Below are 23084 nucleotides of genomic sequence, written 5' to 3' on the forward strand. Positions count from 1 at the left end.
ATTGATGTTTCTCTACATAAAAAGCCATTTAAAATCAAAGAACAGCAATGAATCTTTCATTTTTGGTCACTAACATTGGCTTTTGAATGTTTTTTGAGAAAATAAATGCCTTTAAGTGTTTGCAGTGAATTAGTGGGCAATGTCAAATCATTGCTGTGTTTTAGAGGACATTTTTACAGAATTGACGGCTCTGGCGCAGATGTTTCAAACAAAAAGTTTTGAAAAACAGTGGCGAATTCCAAGTATATTCCGTTGATATTATTTGTGAGTATAGGTGCATGATACACTGGGTGGGTTGTTTTATTGGAGATATGATAATTTACCTAATTATAGATATCTGATATTACTTACAGCAGCTAGGGAACATTTTTAATAAGTCTTTGGTGCACAACATTATTGCCTAGTTGACTGTTTATTGAGATTACAGGCTACAGTTTGAAGTAAGAACTTAAACACTTTTTTGATAATATTGCTAAGGAAGCCCTCAGCGTCCCACAAAGTAAATCTCGTCGATCTTTTCTCATTTTGTAATACTCTGCCTGCATGAGCCTGCTGAGGTTATTGTTTGTATGCCTAAATTATTGACAATGCGGAAGCCGACAATGCGCCTCAGTATGGTCGTGTGGTGAACTGGGAACATTAAAATGCTTACTAGCATACCTGCTCTTGCCTGAAACCGTTTTCTTTGATATTTAGGTGGCTAAAAGTCTGGACTCTTGCGGTAAAGTTGTTATCTCAGTAGGTGGAACTATGGTCATGAGTACCCAAATATAGGAACGTTCCCATTTTTGGGAACGGAGTTCCCAAATATGGGAACGGGCGTTCCCATTTATGGGAACGGAAGGTAATTTTTCGGCCGTTCGCCCACTAAAACTCATTAGTGCATCACGTCTCAAAAAAGTGCACGCTAATTTAAGTATCTACTAAGTCTCTATAAAATTATCTTTAATCTGACCGTTGCACAAGGAAATTGACCGTCGAATGATATTTTTAATGATTTTTTGAAATGACGGAATGGTGAAAACATGGGTTATACTACATTTAACTTGCAATTTTAAGGAAAATGAAGCGTTTTTTACATTTTGAGGTCAAGTATAATAATTTTCGCCTGGTTATGAAGTTTCATACTAGCGACACCAGATGCTGACATATGCAAGCGAACACGCGGACAGTCCGGGGGTAATATTGGTGACATTTGGTGTCGGGGCGCACGACCGCATGGAACGTCAGTGATTTTACCGAACTACTGTTGTAAACTCAGTTTCAGTGGTTTAAAATTATTCAGCTGTATTTTATCATCCCAGAAAGATATATTTTTTTTGGATGCTAGCTGTTTAGAGTTGTTTTATAAGGAGCGTCATGAGCGTGGTTTTTGTCTTCCGTGTTTCTAAGCGTGATCGTTTTGGGGGAATTTCTCTTATATAGGTCGCTCTGTGTGGCTTATTTATAGTTTTTATGCTGATTTCGATCATTCCTCGTGCCCATCCTACCAGGCCTTTTGCCACTTACACTCATCAAGAAAGGAAAAAACTAGATTTTCATTGGGACTAGGTGTTTTGAGGGTGTAACATATTCAGCGTTCCCATTTTTGGATACTTCCTTGTGCTCGTCAACTATCGGTGATAAACAGACAGATGCTTGACATGTCTCCACCCTCGGCGCGGACGGTGGATATAGGTATGGAAGACCTTGTTGAACATCGCTGAGCGTTGTGAATTACGTATCCTGCAGAGGGGGGCGTGCCCGCTGCGAGATCGACGGGAATAAAAGCGCAGAAGACCGGGCGAAACATGCGACGGTCTTGCCGGAAAGGTCATCTGATGATTGTTGCGTTAACAATAATTTGCGGCGTTGGACGTGATGCTTGTTAATGAAAAGAGCCCCTGAAAGGCGTCGGTGAAATCGTTCCCAATTTTGGGTACGCCGTTCCCATAATAAGGAACGCTTGCAGCGCCAGTGTACGAGAGCGTTCCCAAATTTGGGCTCGCGGCCCGGATGATGGACTGCTTTAGAAATAGAGGAACGATTTGAAACTACGATGGGCCTTACAATATCAAACTCTTTCCCAACAATATTGAGACAAATATCAGGCGGTTCACGATCGTTTTATATTTTTTGGACGTCATTTAACGGTTCTTTTTCTTGTTTTAAATAATGCCTACATGGCGTTCCCATATTTGGGTTTATCGTTCCCAAACATGGGAACGAAAATGCGTTCCCGAAAATGGGTACGCTTGACCATAGTTCCGCCTACTGATCTATTTGATGTGATGTTTTCCTTATGTTTGCCTTAATTTGTTCAGTCATGGGATTTTACAATACCTGTGATAAGTTCGCACTTCGCAAGGTTTTGATTGGTACGTAGGTACCTATGGGTGTAGCCTATGGGTGTATATTGATATGAATATGCTCTTTTTCAGTTCTTGGTCTGTCAGCATAAACTGTGAAGATGGAGTGAGGTTGAGCCAAGTCATAGCCAGATCATTATCAACTTGTACTTGTAGTCATGGTAATATGGTTGATCAAAGAAAATGATGAACTGAACTTTTTAAACTGTCCTTGATGCCTGGTAAGTAGTGTGGACCATTTCATTTTTATACCAAAGAAATAGATTTATTACTATTGCTAGTCTTATGCTAGACTTGTCTAGAGTATTCGCCAGACCTGTCTCAACATTTCATCTAGCTGCTTCTTCATATGTAATTAGATTTTGTATTACCCTTAGAAGGGCCAGTGCTGATTAAGTCTAAGGTCAGGCAATCATGATGATGATGAGAGAAGTAACTGGCTGGAAAACTGTGGCAAAGTATCATTGTTGTTTTTGTTAGGACTAACAAAAACAACAATGATTCTTATACCTCACCTCAAACAATTTGAAGAATCATTAAATTACCATGATTATGTCCGATTATATGTTATATGTATGCTATTTGTGTGTGTACTGTGTCCATGTGCGATGTGCAATGTGCATATCTATGAGAGAAATATACCTGTGGGCTGTGCGTTCTCCTATCATGTGCCAGTGAGTGGGAAGAGCATGGGTTTGTGCACTCGTTTGTGTATCTGTTCATGTGCTTAATGTTAATATCTATCCTCCCTGTGCTGGTGCAGGTGTGTGCACAAGTAGATGAGTGCCGTTCATCGCCGCCGTCTTTCTGGACCTTCGCTCATCGCCGTCGTCTATCGGGGCCTGCAATTCGGTCGTCGCCGTCTGCCGGGGCCAGCCAGCTCCAGATTGATTCCTGCCTATCGCCGCCGTTTGCGGGGACCTGCAATGTCGCTGCCGTCGTCAGCCAGAGAAGCTGGGCACAATCATCGAAGAGCAGTGTTCTCCGCCGTTCGAGTTCGAGAGCTGTGTAATGTATATCATTTGTTGTCGCCTGTCAGTCCCTAGTGGAGTTCTCATGTGCCGTCCGTCGACTGGCGAGTCCCATGATATGACATCTGAGGGTCACCCACCGGCCACCGTTTACCGGCGACTCTGAGGGCCGTCAGCCCCGAGTCCCTAGATATCCTCAGCTCGCACCATGCAGCAGTCTCTGTCGCATCTGGAGTGTAGTCTATTCTAATATGCTTGATGCATTGCGCTGCTTCTTGTGTAAATCTAGTGGGAAACTTGGAAATTGTTAACAACGGTATATGTGCGAAGTGGAAGCTGTGTTTCTTGCGTATTCATCGTCTTTCATTCGTCTGCGTATTCATTTCAACGGTGGTTAGTGCGAAGTGATATTGGTCGAAACTGTTTTGTTATTCGTAAGCAAGTCATTGATTATGACTTCAGGAATGGAATTGCGCGCCTCGCAATTTCAACGAAAAAGTGAGTTACGGTGTCAGCAAGAAGTAAAATTATTGTCGCTGTATGACAGCGGCGGGTTATATTGCTGCTCGCCCAGCGGTCCCTGAGGGCGTCGGCGGGCGCCGTCCGGCTGTGCACCCCCGAGGAGGCCCAATCAGTACATCTGACGGTCGCCCAACGGCGACTCTGAGGGCCCCACTGGCGTCTTGGAGTACCATGCCGGTCTCTAAGAACCGCTCAGGGTTCCGGAGGGCATCCCACGGGGCCCCGAAGGCACCACGCAAACTCTCACATAGTCACGCTTAGATCCGATAGGTCCCATACCGCCATCTGAGAGCCCCACGCCAGCGCTTTTCATAGCCTCACATCGGGTTCTGCAAGAGCCCCATCTCGGCGCCTCTTGGGACCCCACACCGGCGCCCCTTTTGGCCCCACAGCGGCACCTCTAAGGGCTCCACACCAGTGCTTCTGTGGGCCCCACACGGCACACTGGCACCTCTGATGGCCCACACCGGCCATTCTGAGGGCACTCACCAGCGCCTGAGAGTACCACGCTGGTTTTCAAGGGTTGTAAAGGCGACTGAAGGCACCACGACAGCTCTTAAATCTCGCTTAGCCTTAATAGGTCCATAATTGCCTCTGAAACTAAACGCCAGGGGTCTCATAAGCCACACACCGGCACCTGTAGGGCTTCTTTATATCAGCGACACGTAAGGCCCGCTCACCGGCACATCCGTCATCCGATGGCCGCCCACTGGTGACTGAGGGCCCCCGTCGGCATCCCAGAGTACCACGCCGGTCTTCAAGGTCTCCACAGGTCTACTGAAGGCACCACACAAGCTCTTCAATAGTCTTGTTGAGCTCCATTGGGTCCCATACCGGCCCGGGCCTGAGACTCCATTTCAGCGCACTTCATAGCTCTACACCGGCACCTGTAGGGGCTTCGAACCGACGACTCTGAGGGCCGCAATCTGTCGTACAAAGCCCTGCCTCTGTGAGTACCCTATACCAATCTATCATAGGACCAACACCGGCGCATCCGACGGTCACCCACCGGCGAATCTGCGGCCCCATACTGCCGTGCCGAGTCCCGTGATATCCGCGACTGCCACCCGTCGGTAGTCTCAGTCGCAGCTTGAATGTAGTCTGTTAACCTCACCTGACCTTACCTTACTTAACTCGATTCAATTTAACCATTTGTGCCCTTTTTTCATTCGATCATGCTCTTTTCGCGTTGCATTTCAATAGCCGCGCCCGCCGAGCGGTCCCGCGGCGGCGGCGGCCGGCGCCAGCCGGCTGTGCACCCTCGGTGACGTCATCCCGCCACCTGCGCAGAAAAGCTGCGCACTGGGATGATTCTACCTGGTATATACTGCCTTGTCCCGGACATTCTTTTTTTTCGCGGTCGTTGAATGACAATATAATCTCTTGTACCCTCGCCGGCATAGGCGGCGGAACGGGGAGGGCACCGGGGCACCGTTCCCCTCTTTAATTTTGGCCTTTTAACAGTAGCCCTATGGGCGTTGCATGGAAAGCATATTGGACCAAAAGTCGGCAGTGCCGTGCCCCCCCCCCCCTTAATTGAAGATGTTCCGCCGCTACTGCCCGCCGGACTTATTTGTTTTCTACGGTACACGCCGGCCGAGGGGGCGGGTACGACCCCCCCCCCCCCCATCGCCGTTTCGCCACTGGTGGAGCTAGCGCGTCGCGGAAAAAAACGAGCGTGTGCGCCGTTACGAGCCGCAGAGATTAATACCCGATTTTAAGGCCTTCTAGCGTCAGGGGTCGGCATACCGCCCGCGGGCCGGATCCGGCCAGGTGGGTGACGGTTGGATCCGGCCCGCGACCATCTGACGTCCGGCCCGCGGCTGGTATCAGCGACTTAGGGTGAATAGGTCAAAAACGCCCCCCTTAAGCGCGAAACCTTCTGACACTCAACCCAACACAGATTACTTAAACCTTTGGGCACCATCATGTAGCTCATTCTTTTTACTACGTTTTGAGACCAAGAAAAGACACCTGCGTGTGGTATTTAACCACCCAAAAAGGTTTTCGCATACCCTTGCAAAAGGGCGTTTTGCCCCATACCCTGGGTAATACGCCCACACCCATGTGCAAAGCGCCCCCACCACATCTATCAACAGAAAATGATGAACATGGCAGAACTTGACGTCGTTCTGACGTCATTTGTGGTCAACCTATCATAGCCTTTGGAATAAAATTTTGTTGCAATGTGTAAAATGGATGCCCGGAGGAGTCCTGAAAGTTTGGTGACGATATCTGCAGTCCTTTAGGATATATCAGCAAAAAAGGACAGGGAGAGGCCTTTTCGGCCCCGACCTACAGGGCGCTACCCTGCACTCTCACCACCGTGCAAAACGCCCCCTTTTCAGAAAACTGGGGGCGTCTCGCCCCATGCATCGAGTAGGCGTCTTGCCCCATCCACTCCATTTCCGGTCAACAAAATATTGACAAAAAACGCGCCACTAACGCCGCAGCATAATATATTCAACAAAATGACAATAAAACGCAGTTTTGAGTAATGTGCACAATAGCAAGGTTTGTGATATAAAGAGGGCATCAAAATATTAGGAATCTTCTGCAAAAACATCAAAAACAACATCCAAAACCAACATCAGCACCTACCCACGCTGCTCCTCAAGACTCAGAACCGGAAATAGAGACCTACGTAAACAAGCAGCTGGCTGTTCTGAAAGACAGGATAAAACACCAGTGCTGCCAGATGGTCAGGTAGAAAATCCTCCAGCGTCCGCGCTGAAATCCTCCAGATTCCTCCAGATTCTATAGTCGATCCACCGGTAACTTACCGAACATAAAAATCAGACCGTCATTAACACGGGGCATTAATACAGATGCATTCCAATTCTCTTAATCATATATCACACTAGCAATGCTCTTTCGCAGCCATCGAACTGTCGTTACAAAATGTCAGACTGAACCATGGGTGCGCATAGGCGCATATATTTACCATACCTACTTATAGCTCACAGACCCTCTGGCCACTCACAGGAATAAATAACATCGCTGCGGAAGGCTGCCAGCATCCGGTCAGAAACCTCGTAAGTCACACATGACTGACGGAAGTTGGCTAGGTATGATCGCACAGTCAATATCGCCTCAAGCATGTCAATGCCCATCGCATTTCGCTGTTTGCACTTAACTACATTCATAACAGAAAACAGACGCTCCACCGATGCATTTGAGACAGGCGTGCTCAAAATTGCCATCGCCAAATCAGACACGTGCTGGTATTTCTTTTCACCATTGGCCATGCATATTTCACTCATGTCTGCCCAAAACTGCTCGCGATCCTGGCCCGCGCCATCCTGGGTCAGCTCGTCGCGGTGCAGTGCGACCCACTCCCTCTCAACCTCATCTGGATCTCCCGATATCGTTGAAAATCTGGCAGCGATACCCGAGATGGAACGCCTCGGTCCAGCATCGGGTCCCACCGACAGTCGGGTCAAATCGGACAGCATTGCCACGTTGTCCGGAAGCCGTTTCTGAACCTGCTCTGCCAGGGCGACTAAAAACTCGCGGCACTTTTCACGAACAATCACACCTTGTGCATCTGAAACCTTCCCCTCCTCTATATGATACGTATGTCCGAGGAACACTGCTCGGGCTGGAATGAGGTTCGCACGTATATCAAGTCCTGGCAGCTGGTCAGCAGATGTACCTTTCAGTGTTGCCGGCATCACAATTTGTTGGAGCAAGTCCTGCACAAATGACTGCAAGTCTTTGTGAATTACACAAGGATCGGGGTTTACGCTCTGAAACACTCTGTTCAGACGGTCGATAGCCTTCAGCTGTGACGACATGAAGGTCAGGTAAAGATGGTTTTGCGGGTCGTTGTACATGTTATACAACACCTCTGCCTGATAGCACCTATCCCGGTCTTTCGCGAGTTGAAATATCATTTTCAACTCGTGGTACTGATCCAAAATGGTGCTCACCGCTTTCCCACGACTTAGCCACCTTGTCTCTGCCACCTTAGGGATTTTGATGTTGTTCTCTCCGGGATTGAGAGTCTTAAAGACTTGTTCGTACTCCCTTTGACGTTTTGGGCTTAGAGCGAACCAATTGTGCGTCTCTCGAATGAGATAGTCCAGATGCCGGGGAAGCACGGCACACGCATGACTAGCTGCCAAGTTCAGAGAGTGACACAAACATCGGACTACCATGAGGTGAGGGACCTTATCCTTCAACAGAGTACTGACAGAATGATGCCGACCTACCATACTACTCGCCCCATCAACACCGATCCCAACGAGCCTATGCACTGGGAGACCGTCCTTCTCGAGTGCGTCGAGCACCGCCTGCGTGATGGCATCCGCCGTCACCGACTCCAGTTTAATCAGGCGATACAGGGTGGTTATCACGCGCTTATGACGCCTGCTAAAATAGCGGACCATCACACCCAAACACTGGCAATCCGAAACATCTGTAGACTCATCTATAACCAGGCTGAAGAAGGATCCCTTCATGTCTTGAAGGAGTTCATCGTGAAGGACCGGTCCCAGGATGTGCTTGATGATGCCGGAACACTTAGTGCGATGAAGGCGTAGGTCCTTCAGGATCGCGGATTTGGGGTCCACACGTTTCGACAGGACCTCACCTTAGCAAAGGACGGGGAATAAGGATATGTCAGTGGGAGAAATGAGTGATGCTGAACAGTTGGGAGGAGGGAGAGAATGTTATATTATAAAACATTTGAACCTTGCGTTTTTTGAAAACACAACTGTACTCCAAATCACCCAGAGCCACTCATATTACCAAATGAACGTATGCATTTTTATGACCGGTTTATGCACATATAGGTAGGCATCGTCGACAAATATGTAGACATATATAGGCATTGAAAAATCAAGGTGGCTAAGGAATTATCTTCTATGAGCTGTTTTTATTATTGAAATCTTACGAGAATGCGTCAAAACTGACATGGGAAAATATCATACGTACGAACAGAAGAAACGCATTTTAACCCTACTCCATTTACATTAAATCAGACTTGAAATGACAGGAAAGGAATCAGGAAGATTCCATTACTCCGGAGCTAGATTGAGAGGCAAAATAACCACGATTTTACCTAACTCATATTAATCCGACATGCAACGTCAAATAAATTGAACTCACGGTAAATTTTGCGAAAAATTAAGTAGGTATAGTCTGATTTTTTAAGCCTGAATATCCATTTAAAGTACCAAAATCAAATTATCACGCGCTGTCGGCTATATTTAACATTGGCGCTGTTATTAAAAAGTCAAGAAATTAGTCAATTTTGGTACTTCGAGCGCAGATGACGATGGTCAGGCTGAAAAGATCAGGGTATAGTAACTAATACCTGGCACGGATCCAGACTCACCGAGATGGTCCACCGATGCGTTCGATCCATGCTCAGCAATGTGTAGAGCCAAATGCAGCTCCGCCCGTTTCACCGACTCCACATGGCTTGACGTGGCAGCTGGGAAACACTGATTTATTCTGGCTGACTTAACACCCACAGCGCTTTTCTTGTGCTTTGCAGACTTAGCATGGTCTTCGAGATCTTTGTGCTTCGCCATGTGCGTCGATCCACACCATTTGCACCGCGCACGAGAGCTGTCGCCCTCAACTGGTGCCAACCAACCGCGGAGAGCAGGCTCTTTCTCCCAATCCGATTTGTACCGTTGTGTGTACTGGTGTTTTCCCATGCTTGAAAATGATCACAATTCGGTAGGTACAAATAAAAATAAGGCAAATTACTCGCAACACGACATCTCACATCACATCACAACCGGAAAGAAGGAATTTGTAAAGTGTAAACAAAACGATTCAAATCGTCAAAACAAGCAGAAACAATATTCAAGAATTCCTAAGATAAATAAGTAAAACACAATGATAAAGGCAAATAGGTTGTTGTGAATGATTATGAACACTTTTTTGTGTGTGTAATTTATTATATGTAAACATTATTCAGGATCATGCAATTTTCCCCTTTTTTTAAAGTGTCATTTTATTGGTAACATAAATCCTCCAGATTTTCCTCCAGAAAGTGAAATCCTCCAGATTGAAAATTCACCCTTGGAGTCACGCTCTAAATCCTCCAGATTTGCGGAAATCCTCCGAATCTGGCAGCACTGTAAAACACCTATCCGTCGATAAGAAATACGATTTTTTTAGGGGAGGCGTTTAACCCAGGGGTGCGTTTTCCCCACAGTTACCCTACATCGTGTTCCGGCCCGCGGTTCCTTCATAAATCGACTCCGATATAAAAGTGACTCAAATGTGCTTTGGCACAACAGTTCTTCCTTTGCACACTTCATGAGTTTATAAACACCATTTGCGGGTGTTTTTGTCTAATTCTACTTCTAGACAAAGCTTGCAACGGTAAGATTTGGTAAGCAGCTTTTGCGCGCAGCATCAACGACTGCTGCAGCTGCGTGCACTTGGCGGCTTCACGTGGTCTACTCGCTTAACCTTCCAGGCGGTGTGTGTGTGGGGGGGGGGGGCGGGCCGGAACACGATGTAAGTCGCTGATACCAGCCGCGGGCCGGACGTCAGATGGTCGCGGGCCGGATCCAACCGTCACCCACCTGGCCGGATCCGGCCCGCGGGCGGTATGCCGACCCCTGACGCTAGAAGGCCTTAAAATCGGGTATTAATCTCTGCGGCTCGTAGCGGCGCACACGCTCGTTTTTTTTTCCGCGACGCGCTAGCTCCACCAGTGGCGAAACGGCGATGGGGGGGGGGTCGTACCCGCCCCCTCGGCCGGCGTGTACCGTAGAAAACAAATAGGTCCGGCGGGCAGTAGCGGCGGAACATCTTCAATTAAAGGGACCCTCCCACCTTAACATTAGTTTTGAGTTGAGATAGCCAAGTTTGCGGCCAGGCTCAGAAACCACCATTTATCCTGGTCGCAACCCCCGCAGCTTTATGGTGTTCAATAAACTTCTTCCCTTTACTTGCAGGGTGGGACCAGCGTGGTCCCTATCTCTTAACCATTACGGGAATCTGATGACGTCATCAGGCTTTCGAACGTCCGTTAAATGTTTGACTAAAACGTTTTGTAGCACGCGGTGGTATATGCTGCTTTGCGCGCAACAAATGCCGCACTTTCAAATAAAGTCGCTAGGAACAGCGGAGATCCCAAAAAGTAAACAAAAGTAAAAGTCTAATATCTTGAAAACCGGTGAATATTTTTCGATGAAATTTGGTAGATATTCGTTCTTGCTCTTTCTGAACCGAGCGACATCACTTTCATGCCAATTCATTAACTTTTTTGAAGGTGGGAGGGTCCCTTTAAGGGGGGCACGGCACTGCCGACTTTTGGTCCAATATGCTTTCCATGCAACGCCCATAGGGCTACTGTTAAAAGGCCAAAATTAAAGAGGGGAACGGTGCCCCGGTGCCCTCCCCGTTCCGCCGCCTATGCCGGCGAGGGTACCTACAAGAGATTATATTGTCATTCAACGACCGCGAAAAGAAGAATGTCCGGGAAACAAATGATATGGAATGTTACAATTGTCGGCTCCAAATACAATAGCTTCACCTGACTGACCTCATCTACCTGACTTCAAAAATTTCGATCATCCATTCCATGCATCAAATTCGTCATTCACTTGACTGTCTGATATTTCTTCATGGTTTTATTGTACCACATTTGTGGACGAGTGTTTGCGGAGACGAAGATAGCGCAGACAAAGATTTGCGGACGAAGATTTGCGGACGAAGATTTGATTGGACGAAGAAATGCGTGGACGAAAAATGCGGACGAAAAATGCGGACGAAAATTTGCGGACGAAGATTTGCGGACGAAGATTTGCGGACGAAGATTTGCGGACGAAGATTTGCGGACGAAGATTTGCGGACGAAGATTTGCGGGGACGAAGATTTGCGTGGACGAAGAAATGCGGACGAAGATTTGCGTAGACGAAGAAATGCGTGGACGAAAAAATGCGGACGAAGATTTGCGGACGAAGATTTGCGTAGACGAAGAAATGCGTGGACGAAGAAATGCGGACGAAGATTTGCGTAGACGAAGAAATGCGTGGACGAAAAAATGCTTGACGAAGAAATGCGCCGACGAAGAAATGCGGATACGAAGAAATGCGCTACGAATTTTTGCACCTACGAAGAAATGCGAGACGAAGTAATGCGACACGAATAAATGCGCCGACGAAGATTTGCGGACGAAGAAATGCGGACGAAATATTGCGCGACGAAGAAATGCCATACGAAGATTTGTCCGGTTACGCTAGCAAGGCCATATAACCAGGTATGGTCATCAGGCTTTTTTTTACCGTCCCCCTACCGGGCCCGAGTGACGTCACTGGGATGGTAACTCGCCGGCCGCCGTCCGTAGCCATTATGGAGGACGGACGTTCAAATACGTTTTCAGCGGATTTTAGTGCAGTTTTGATGTCCGATGCAAGGCAGAACGGTGTGATGTTTCCTCAGTGAAGCAAATCAGGACCAGCTGTTACTCGAACTCAAAGATTTGGTGGCATTATTGGGATCGGACCGAGCCAACGTGCGCCCCGCCGGTGATCCGGCCAGCACATCGGCGGCTTTCTCGTAGATGAAAATCGCCATAGTTTTGCGCGAGTCTTGGGAGTCAATGGATTTCTGGTGACTCTGACTCCAACCGCGACTTCCAAAAACCAACTCCGACTCCGACTCCGGGCTGAGTTATCAACTCCGACCGACTCCAACTCCGACTTCGCAGCCCTGCCAGGTCTGCGGAGCCGATGGATTTTCGGTGACCCCGACTCCGACTCGGTTTCCAAAATCGACTCCGAGTCCGGTCAGAACTGTCGACCCTGACTCCGACTCCGCAGCCCTGGTTTTGCGTCTATTTCGCCTCGTAATTAACCCTCGCCGGCACAGGGGGGGGGGGGTTGATGCAACCCCCTAAGGTTTTTCGCGAATAACTCGCGTAAAAAGCGCCGATCGCTACGAAACTTTCAGTACCCTCGCATTGTTCAATTTTACACCTACCCTGAAAATCTCATGACCCTGACCCAAATGACCTTTGACCTGTGACCTCTTTTCCGAGACTATGTTTGGCCGTAATCGCGATTCGGCGTATGTCGGCTCGCATTAGCCGCGCGTTTGCAAGCTTTTCGTGGTTTCAAACGTTCAAACATGTGATTTGATGTTGCTCCCATACATTAGGGTGGGTGTCAAGGCCTCACCTGAAGGTCAGGTCAGGTCATTGACCTTTGGTGACCTCGGAAGACCTCGGTTCACTTTTTCGAGTTTCACATGCTTCTAGGCTAGTTTTTGGAGCTGAATTCGAATTTAGCAACCATTTGAACATTTACGAAGTAGTTTTGGTGCCTTCGTAACATGTTACGAAGCTGTCAGAGGCGGTTGACACGTATTACGAATACCCGTCACAACCCCTACCGGTTGACCTGGCCCGACCTGGTCTAAATGCTTAAAGACATCATCTCTGATCAAAACTAACACGATATTCGTGATCAGCACCCCGGAAAACCACATAGCAGCCACAGTCACACTTTACGACTTTCTAACAGGTCCCGATTTTCCCGGTTTTCGGGTCATTGACCTGACCTGGAAGGTCACCCGATGACCTAGCACCTTAAAATTGGGTACCATCGGCTTCCTCTCGTGACGGGCAACACGCTCGTTTTTTTTTTCGCGAAGCTCTAGCTCGATCAGGGGCCAAACGCGAGGGGGGGGGGGGGGTCGTACCACCCTTGTGCCGTCGAAGGACGCAAAATGGCCTGTGCCGGCGAGGGTTAAGAGAGGTTGTGTGAACTGCACAAACCGAAATTGTACCGTAACACAAGCATACACATTCCAAACTTATGACTGGAACGGACCAAATGCGTACACAATATACCAGTTTATGTCATACCAGTATACCACACTGAAAACTTTTTTACCATTTCCTGAAGGGTAAACCCGCCATAGCATGGTAGCTTGACACACAGACGTTTTTTACCACCTTCCAGATGGTAAATTTTACTCTTTCATGAAGAGTAAACTCGCCAGGGAGGGGTAACATGACACACAGACGTTTTTTACCATCTTCTGAATGGTAAACTCTTTTGATTTACTCTTGTCTAGAGTGTAACATTTTTTGGGTTACACTCTTTGAAAGGGTAAATCTTTAACGGAACCCTTTTCTAGGGAGTAACGCATCATCTACTCTGTGCTTTACCCTCCTACAGAGAGTATATTCTTCTGGCCTACCCTTTGTCGCATGGTAATGTTTACTCTTTCCTTTAGTGTAAACCCCCCAGAGGATGGTAACAGACTCACAGACGCTTCCTTCAGAAGCTTCACGAAGCTTCTGTTAACCGGAGCTCACCAACAAAAAAAAATGTTTCAAGAGCAACAATATATATTTGGCTTCCGTACAAACAATACGAGGGGCACACCAGCCATGAACATTGTGAGACTCTTCACTTATTCATACGAATTTAACAAAGCGTTCATCAATGCACAAGCGATAAATAAACACCACGCGACAACTTGAATGCAATTTGAATATGAATACCTACAAGACATTCAGCACCCTCATATTGGATAAGGCACAGCGCACAATATTTGAAGTGAGCGACGGCGTTCCTGGGTGGTCGCCCGTCTGCGTGAGATAATGAGACTGGATCACTACAGTACAAGTCTTTTTTCAAAGTCACCAACAATATGCATAAACTTGTAGCATCACAACAAAATTAATGTACGTACTCAACACTAGGCCACGTGGCCGTGCACGGGGTCCTGTTAACCAGGTCAAATTAGCACCACTCAACGGCACGCAATGCTCTAGCACATCGGTACTTACAATAAAATGTCCATAGAGGCTCTATAGGCGATGAACAGCACACAAGCACAATCACCAACGGCCACGCCGCGCGGCACCGACACTGCTCACATCCGCTCTCGGAGACCAACGGCCGAAAACTGACAGATGCGCGCGGCCTTCAAACCGCAAACGGCCGATCTCGTTTCTGATTGGCTGATTGGTTCCATTTCAAATATCATCTTCACGAGGGTAAACAAGATCCACGCATGAAACGACTATCTGTACACGAGTCACGATACCCAGAAGGAAAGAGTTTTCATGATGTTCTGGATCGCGAGAGTAATATTGATATTTACATGGTAATTATACTCTTCGCTGGCGAATAAGTTCATATTAACCACGTACCGTTACTATGCACATAATGGTAGCAGCGAGTTACCCTTTCAATATACTCTTATCTTGGGGGTTTGATGAAAATGAACCCTCCAGGAGGTCGTAAAAAAGTTTTGAGTGCATAAATCGTAGTTATAGTTAAAAACCATATTGGACAGATTGGTAGAGGACAGATAAGGCACAAGCCTAATCTCTTGCGACTTGAGTAGGTAAACTAAAATGCTCCGAACTGTCGGAAAGTTGTACAAGATGTCGCCTCTCCAAACACAATGTGCCGACTGACCACGCGACAGCCAGGAACCGGGCAACATTACACGTGAAGCAGAGCGGTGGCACCTCAGCACAGGCTCCCCAAGCTCATCAAGGCGGCGAGAAAGGTCCGGCAGGTCGGTGGCAGGTTCACCACGGCAGCGACAGGTCAGGCAGGTCGGCAGCAGATTCACCAGGGCGGTGGCAGGTGCGACAGGTCGGCAGCAGGTTTACCAGGGCGGCGACAGGTCCGGCAGGGCGACGACGGACCTGTTTCACCAGGGCGGCAGCGTAAACGCGGCGGCAGGTCCGCCGGGGTGGCAGCAGGTTCCAGGGCGGCCGCAGGCTCACCAGGGCGGCGACAGGTCCGGCAGGGCGACGGCAGTTTCACCAGGGCGGCAGCGTAGACGCGGCGGCAGCAGGTTCCAGGGCGGCCGCAGGCTCACCAGGGCGGCGACAGGTCCGGCAGGTCGTCGGCAGGTCCGTCGGGGCGGCGACAGGCTCAGCAGGTCGGCCTCAGCAGCAGGCAGTCAGCAGATTCTCGGGGCAGCCCTGGTTGAGGTGGGATGTCATCAGAAACTGCACGTCTGGGTGCCGATGTCGGATGTCGTACAGACCACGCCGCGAGGCTTTGCTGCGCAGCACGCCCTGCTGGCAGCGCAGGAGTGTCGGCAGCCCAGCGAGTGCTTTCGGGTCGCCTTCCTTAACTTCCTTTCGGAAACTGGCGCTCGCCACTCAGGGACTCGGGCGACGTCTCCAAAGCTGGGAGACAGATGCTGAAGTCGATATGATGTGATTTTATGCCCTCAGCTCGGTGCCGGTCATTGTGCTGTTATGTGCAGGTAGCCACTCCTCGCTCTCCTGCACGCCGTCAAGAGGACCAGCCCCGGACCTGCAAAACACATTACCAAATTTACTAACACAATGCAACATGAAAAACATTTCACTAGGCGATGGCAAGCAAAAAAATCAATGCCCCAAAGGTGCCTTTTTTATTGCCTTTTCTATGTGCTGACATGAAGCCTCAAAACATGTACCTATTTTATATTTATGTATTGATTGCAGGCCTGACTCAGAATTCAGGTGAAACAAGCAAATAACACAATTTATTTCATTGATATTTTGAATTTGAGTCTGGCATTACTGTTCCATGCACAGGTGCGTCTGCGTATAAAATCATATGAAGGAAATGCATTAGGTAAATAGTCTTGACAAATAGAAATAAGTAGTAGCACAGGTGGTATAAATGGAAACCAATATATACGGGGATGAGCTTGTTTAGTTAGCAAATGTCAATTACATAACTTTTACATAAACAAGAATGGGCTTTTCAGCAATAAGCATGTCAGAAATCCTTTTAAATTCAAAATTTTCACACAAAATTTGACAGTTTAAATACATATGATAGAATCTGGCAACAATTAATATTGAAAAGAGGTAACAATAAGCTTCAACTTTGCACGCAAGATGTGCCAAAAATTTGGTGAGAAATCTCTTGCGCTGAATTTTGAGACATGAAAGCGGAAAGCCCCTGATGCATCTGACAGTGTGTGAATTTTTTTCCAGTCTGGGAGGTAAGCATAGATTGATTTGTTATTTGATGCTATTTTATTTTACAAATAAGTAGTTATTTTCACAAAGTATTAGGTAATATTAATAGAAGCTAGCCTCTTCCGAAACAATTTACGTCCATTCCATCTCCTTCTCATTATCTTTTCAACAATGCTAAGGCATTTTACAACTTAATATGAGTTAATCATGCTCCTTTTGAAAGCCAAAAATGACAAAAAAGGTTAAACCGGGTTGAACTGAAACGTTGCTGATCTGCCTATGATCAGTTGGGCAAACTAGGCGGCAGGAATCAAAATATGGAGGCATCAAAATATTGATTCTAGTGGGCGGAGCTTTGACCATATATGGGCATACGTGCAGACCATCACAGAAACGTCAATTCTTCAGCAACCGGCTATAATTTCAAGATAGTTTCTTCACAAAATGAAGAGCAACGTTGAAGCTACCCGCCAGGCACGAAACAATAGCCCTAACCTCTTTGGTTAGTTTAGGAAAGCGTCTTGAAAATAATCAAGATATTGATTCATCACGGCGGCTAATCCCGGCGAGAATCAATATTTTGATTCCGCAAACAGCTGGCTAATCATTATTTTGATTCTGAAATCAGCTGGTTTATCAATATATTGATTCTGCGAACTGACTTTCTGCAGACGTACTTCACTCTTCAAATTGATTTATGGAATGTTTCTTGTGTGCAAATAATGCAAATTCAATAAATTCATGAAGATATTATCAGCACAGGATCGTGTAATTTTTTTCTAGACCTTATTCCCACGGTAGACCAGGGATTTTCAGCACTCACCCTGGCTCCCTGCTCAAAGCTGCAAGCCTTCGAGGGAATGCGTGAAGGGAGCCGTGCTGACCTTTGTATAGGGGTTGTACTGAGTCGGAGCCGGAACCGAAGCCAGACCATTTTACTCGGAGCCGGAGCCGGAGCTGGAGCCGATTTTTTCCTCCGGAGCCGAAGCCGTCTGACATTTTCACGGCTCCACATCCCTGCTTTGTAGCATTGATTTTGAGTAAAAAAAGTTAACTTATCGTCTTTCACGTGTTCATGAATGTGTTTCTACGCATCTGTATCCCGTCCCATTTCTGTGGAGTACAGTAAGAGATATTTCGCCGAACAATATACTCAAGCCCGTTGCACAAATTGCACAATTTGAATGAATATATGATACACGGATGTATTTGCAGTCGCAAATAATACGATGATATTCATAACACATTTCACAACGATCCCTGCAATTGCCACACATTTGCCATCACAAAGTCCTGTCGTTGATGCTCACATCCCATGCAAAGCAATACTCACTTTTAGGACACGTCTCTTATTCAATATGGCTACGTATTTGCAAAACATGCAGTTAATACTATTTGAAACTGAGACCTAACCAATAAGACATACTGTGGACAGGTAAGAAAAAAACAAATAAACGTCTGGAGAATGACCTAAACGTCTCGATGTTGCCTAATAACAAAGAGCAATTTTCGGTTTCGAATCAAATACATACATGAAATAAATATTAACAAAATTTGTACAGATACACTCAATATAGGGTTTATGATTAGCACGGCTACCTAAAACATCAATCCTGTCAGGTTGAGCCACTTATGTCCACACCCAAAGCAGGTCGCTTTGGAACACCACAAGATCCCATATTACCACCGAAAACGGTCACCAATTGGTCTACTGATCAGCATCTTCAGAACATTCTCGACCAAAAAGCTATCAGTCCTGTCTGTGTTTTGGTTCGCTTAATTGGGCTATGTGCACGTTTTTCTACTCCGGTTCTAGGGACGAGATAGCAGTCATCACGCGCTGCACCAGCTCGTTCTTTGACAGTTTGGTGACGCTGTCGTCATCCGGCAGGATAAACACGTGGCGCATTTCACCCTCGGCCCCGCCAGCCACATACACACTTCCTTACGTCATATTGTTTCTCGCCACGAGATCAAAGTTCAAAAGGTCGTGATGTAGGTAGTCTCCGCCCAGCCCGAGTCAGGTACTCCACCGGGCACCGGTTGGTCGGGTGCGGCCAGGTCCGCGCAACGCCGCCCTACTTCGGTCGACGCTCTGGTTGACAGGGATGGCGTTGTCATACAGTTGCCTGTCGACTGAACAGCGATTCAAGACGCCATCCTTGACCCTCTGAAGCCGATCCCCGCAACGACCAGTGTTTGCTCCTTGGTTGACCTGCAGCAAACAACAGAACACAATAATTAGGACATTTGTGGACAATAAATTAGGGAACTATATGTGTTATTATTCTACTTGTTCAGCAACTATTAATTTTAGAATATATTCAATAAAAAATTAAATACTTAATGTCACTTAAATTTCCACTGAACGCCACCAGGTGCGCAAACAACTGTCATCTCATGCAGTTATATAAATTCTGCCAAAAAGTAGATCTGAGGCCAGTTGTACCAACAGAAAAAAGGTGGCTGCTGGATTTTTTTTTGTCTAAAAGTTACTTCACATACAGAGCATGAACGGTACAACCCTATCCGTTTACGTGCCCATCATGTTAGCTCCATATGTGAAGCAGTCTTTAGGCAAAAAATTCCAGCAGGCAGCTATTTGTGTTGATAAAACTGGCCTCTAAAATTAACTTTGGCATGGACAATCCTGAAAATTAACTATCCAGCATTCCCTGGACTGACGTACATTAGACACATAATTTTCTTGAAGATCACGCATAATGTAAATATGGCTTACACCATTCAGCAACTTGCTTTTGTTACACTTAAAATAAGCATCATTAAATATGTAGCAAAAATGGGCGAAGCAATTACAAGCCAAGCATACATACCTACTATTTAGATAAGGCAAACACGAACATGCACAACGACCTTTCAATCTTAACTCGGAACAAGTCAATAACCTAGTTGCCCTTAAAAATTTAAATGCTACAAATTAAAGTTGTAGCAACAATTGGGTGAGTGAGACACAAGCAGAGGCTAAAACATCCAAATTATGTAAAATACTGGACAAGCACTGCCCCCATTTCATGAGTCCACCCAACAATTCTATCATGTGAGACAAAACATTAGGCTTCTTGTACCTAATTTATACCGTAACTTTTAAAGGACATCATATTTCACTGAAATACTACACCTAAGACATCATTTTCAAAAAAAATATAGCTTAAAAAGACATTAGAAGAGTGAGAAGGCGTCCCGCGCCGCTGACGTCGCTACCACGCCATGTACCTAAAACCATCTCTTAAAACGAGTTTTCGGTAAGAAACGTTAAGATCACATGCCTGAAATTGAAAAACACACTTCAAAGTATCTTAAAATATGATCCATTGTTACTTACACTTCAGAAAAGGTCGCTTAAACAAAATAAAACCGGGAGCACTACGTTGCATCCAAACACCCACGACGCCGGAGCGAAATGGCGGGAACCGGAAATCGTGGCTAGATACAAAGAAAAAGAATATTTCTTACAAATGAATTATACAACTATATAACGCATTTTTTATTTTCTTTTAGACAAAATTATGAAAAAATTACAAAGGCTCGTCGTTAATGATAAACAGAGCAAGTTTTAACAGCACGTTTTTGTTGAATTATGGCGGCGAAATCTTTATGCCGTTCGTAAAGGTACGCGCGACAAACGGCTGATAGCCATGCAGCGAAAAATTTAAGCGGGGAAGTTTTTTGTATTGACTTGTCAAAAAATCTCGCCGTCATGGGGGTTATTTCCGCCGTAACGGGTCGTCTGAAGGTGGGAATGTCCCAAATTGAATCAAAATATTGATTCTATGCCCATATATGGTCAAAGCTCCGCCCACTAGAATCAATATTTTGATGCCTCCATATTTTGATTCCAGCCGCCTAGTTTGCCCAACTGATGATACTCATGCTTATACAGTTGAATTGAATACCTGAGCTGAACTGCTGAAGCTGGTCATTCTTCATGATCTTTGAGACAAGTGTGTGAATGCCACTTATATGTGTATGCTTTTCCGATCTTCAAACACATAAAAAGTGATATTAATATCAAATAAACAATATTCAAACTCTGTATAACAATACACGCAACGGCTGGAAAACACTGCGCCGGTGCGCCAGAATTGACAGCATCGCCTGAATCTCAGCGACCAATCAGCTTTCGACCATCCCAGTGACGTCACATTGGCAGCATTTGGTAGCCATTTCCCTCCTATTGCCCGGTAAAGGGACGGACCCCCCCTGGACACTAGACAGGCATTAACCGTACGGTGCCCAACAAAACGTTTTTGAAATATCGCTGTCCAACTTGCGTATTTACAAATTGCAACCGAGCTCCGCCGTGGGGTAAGGTGGGCAGGGGTTTTCGCACTACGGCTGCGGTTGAACTACCGTCTGTGGTAGAAACTTCAGGATGATGGCGCGTTTCATACGAAATCTGGCGCAATGTTTATTTGCTTCTGAACTTGTATTGTTATTGCTGTGAACTCTTGAAGTGGGAGTGTTTCAATAACAATTTGTGGATTATTTGGGTTTCTTGATATAAAAATCGAATAATATTATGAAACATTGTGTGGAAACCGCAAATACTGATATAATCAATTGCTTAGTTTGGGAATTGATACACATTTTGTAGAGGTTTGTCTGGCAAATGGTGTAACAAACTTCAAGCCTATCATGATCTGAAGCTGTTGCAACAAATCAAAATTGCTTTGATGTTCCATAGTACCTTGTTGGAAAGACTGGAGCATGGTTCAAGATGATGTGTAAAAATTCAAGAATTGTGCAAAAGCTTATGACTGAAGAGCGAAAACAGTTCTATATGATTGCTCAATGAAACGTGGAAATGGACGACAAAAGTAGAGTTTCAACATTCCAGCATGTGAGAATAACTTCAGAACTTCATAGTTCTTGTAGAATTGTATTCTCCTTTTGTACAGTTCTAGGTTTTGTTAGGGTATTTCAATTTCAATGTGTTAGTTGAGATATAGGTACACTTTGCGGACAAAATTTAGAATCATTGCATGGTAGGTACTTGTTCGGTAAAAAGGTATGTGATTAATGCCATGAGAAAGTTTTTTATGATTAAATATATGTTCATTGTTGTACCTACAAAAATGCAAGCTTACTAGCACCTAGTTATTGAATCAAATCGAAAGTATTTGCTATGAATGTAAATATGTACCTGCAAAGTATGTCAATAAATTTGTGTGATGTTGACCAGAGAGCTGTTGCTGTATCATCTGGGCATTTATGTTGCTTCTTACATTAGGTGTTAAGCATAGTAATTACCTATGGGTGAACTTTGTGCCAATATCTTCAATTCACAGTGTATGTAGCATGTCTACAACCCTCACTGATCCTGCTATAGCTATAGGCATTTGGCTCCAGCAAGACCAAGGGCATGAACTTCACAATTGCACAACCTTTTTATGCACCACTAGTCACTTTTTTTCCTTAAGGTGCACATGGCAGTGTACACAATAATGTGCAGAGGGCCTACACAAAAACAACATGACTAGTGTGCACTATGATGCACAGCATTGTACCCTGATTATTTGAAGATTCTAATCACTCAACAGTCAGGAGGTCATTTTTGAATGTCACATTTATTATACATCACTTGTCAAACAAGAGTGCATGATGACACACATTTTGACAAGCAATCATGGTAATATTCCAATAAGTTGGACACCTCCCTGGGCGTGATTTTCCAGGAAGGTACCTCTGCAGGTGTTGTGGTAGGTTAGGTTGAATTGGGGTTAGGTGAAGTAAGGCAGTCAGGATCAGGTCAGACCGTAAGACCTGGTCAAGTTGATTTTAATATTTCATTCTAATTTGACATAGATGCCTATTACCTATGTTTTTGCTCCAGACTGAACTTCATTAGGCAATGAGTTCATTTTGTGTTGTTTTTTATCTGTCTTGTTTTGTGTTTTTGTCCCTTATGTTTTGCCCCATAGGCAAGGGTGGAGCTTTTCCAGCGAAGGTGGTGCTGGTGGGGCAAAAAGCTGTCAAACCTGCAATGCTCGGTTGTTAAGTTAGATTATGTGCAACACTGAATCAATTCTTTTAATTACAGAACTAACATTTTGAATTACACAGACATTTCAAAGCTCCTCAATGCCAACAACATAGTGGTTTGCTAAGCAACGAAGTTCTACAAATAAGCAAAAGTTGGAGGGGCAGAACGCTTTTTTTCTGACAGCTTCGTAACATGTTACGAAGGCACTAAAACTACTTCAGTACAGGGTGTAACGAAATTATCCGGACATCTATTTTTTCGCCATATCTGTTTGCACAGTTTCCTAATCCTTCCTGATGTTAGAAGTGGGG

The 23084-nt window shown here is 45.8% G+C and overlaps 1 protein-coding gene and 3 long non-coding RNA genes across 4 annotated transcripts; 1 reads left to right on the plus strand and 3 right to left on the minus strand.

Moving 5' to 3' along the window:
* Window positions 1–230: 230 nt before the first annotated feature.
* Window positions 231–3651, plus strand: LOC122384518. Its single transcript, XR_006257052.1, has 3 exons — window positions 231–264; window positions 2421–2569; window positions 3112–3651. It is a non-coding gene; the product is annotated as an uncharacterized LOC122384518 (long non-coding RNA).
* A 2907-nt stretch (window positions 3652–6558) lies between these two features.
* On the minus strand, window positions 6559–9812 carry LOC122384517. The gene is made up of 2 exons (XM_043372046.1): window positions 9183–9812; window positions 6559–8435 (listed from the first exon to the last, which is right to left on the minus strand). Exons 1-2 carry the CDS (start codon window positions 9508–9510, stop codon window positions 6802–6804), a joined length of 1962 nt encoding a protein of 653 aa, XP_043227981.1. The 5' UTR covers window positions 9511–9812; the 3' UTR covers window positions 6559–6801.
* A 4339-nt stretch (window positions 9813–14151) lies between these two features.
* Window positions 14152–20860, minus strand: LOC122384519. Its single transcript, XR_006257053.1, has 2 exons — window positions 20684–20860; window positions 14152–16110 (listed from the first exon to the last, which is right to left on the minus strand). It is a non-coding gene; the product is annotated as an uncharacterized LOC122384519 (long non-coding RNA).
* LOC122384521 lies at window positions 17961–20615 on the minus strand. Its single transcript, XR_006257054.1, has 2 exons — window positions 20113–20615; window positions 17961–18984 (listed from the first exon to the last, which is right to left on the minus strand). It is a non-coding gene; the product is annotated as an uncharacterized LOC122384521 (long non-coding RNA).
* Window positions 20861–23084: the final 2224 nt, after the last annotated feature.

Source organism: Amphibalanus amphitrite, unplaced genomic scaffold, assembly GCF_019059575.1.
Source record: "Amphibalanus amphitrite isolate SeventyFive unplaced genomic scaffold, NRLGWU_Aamphi_draft 000192F_arrow, whole genome shotgun sequence".
Lineage (NCBI taxonomy): Eukaryota > Metazoa > Arthropoda > Thecostraca > Balanomorpha > Balanidae > Amphibalanus > Amphibalanus amphitrite.

Excerpts from the sequence above, each read along its gene's own strand:
- LOC122384517 (XM_043372046.1), bottom strand. The coding sequence starts at position 9,510 with ATGGGAAAACACCAGTACACACAACGGTACAAATCGGATTGGGAGAAA. Across the intron at positions 8,436-9,182 it reads CGCATCGGTGGACCATCTCG|GTGAGGTCCTGTCGAAACGT; the intron begins GTGAGTCTGGAT and ends TCCTTTGCTAAG.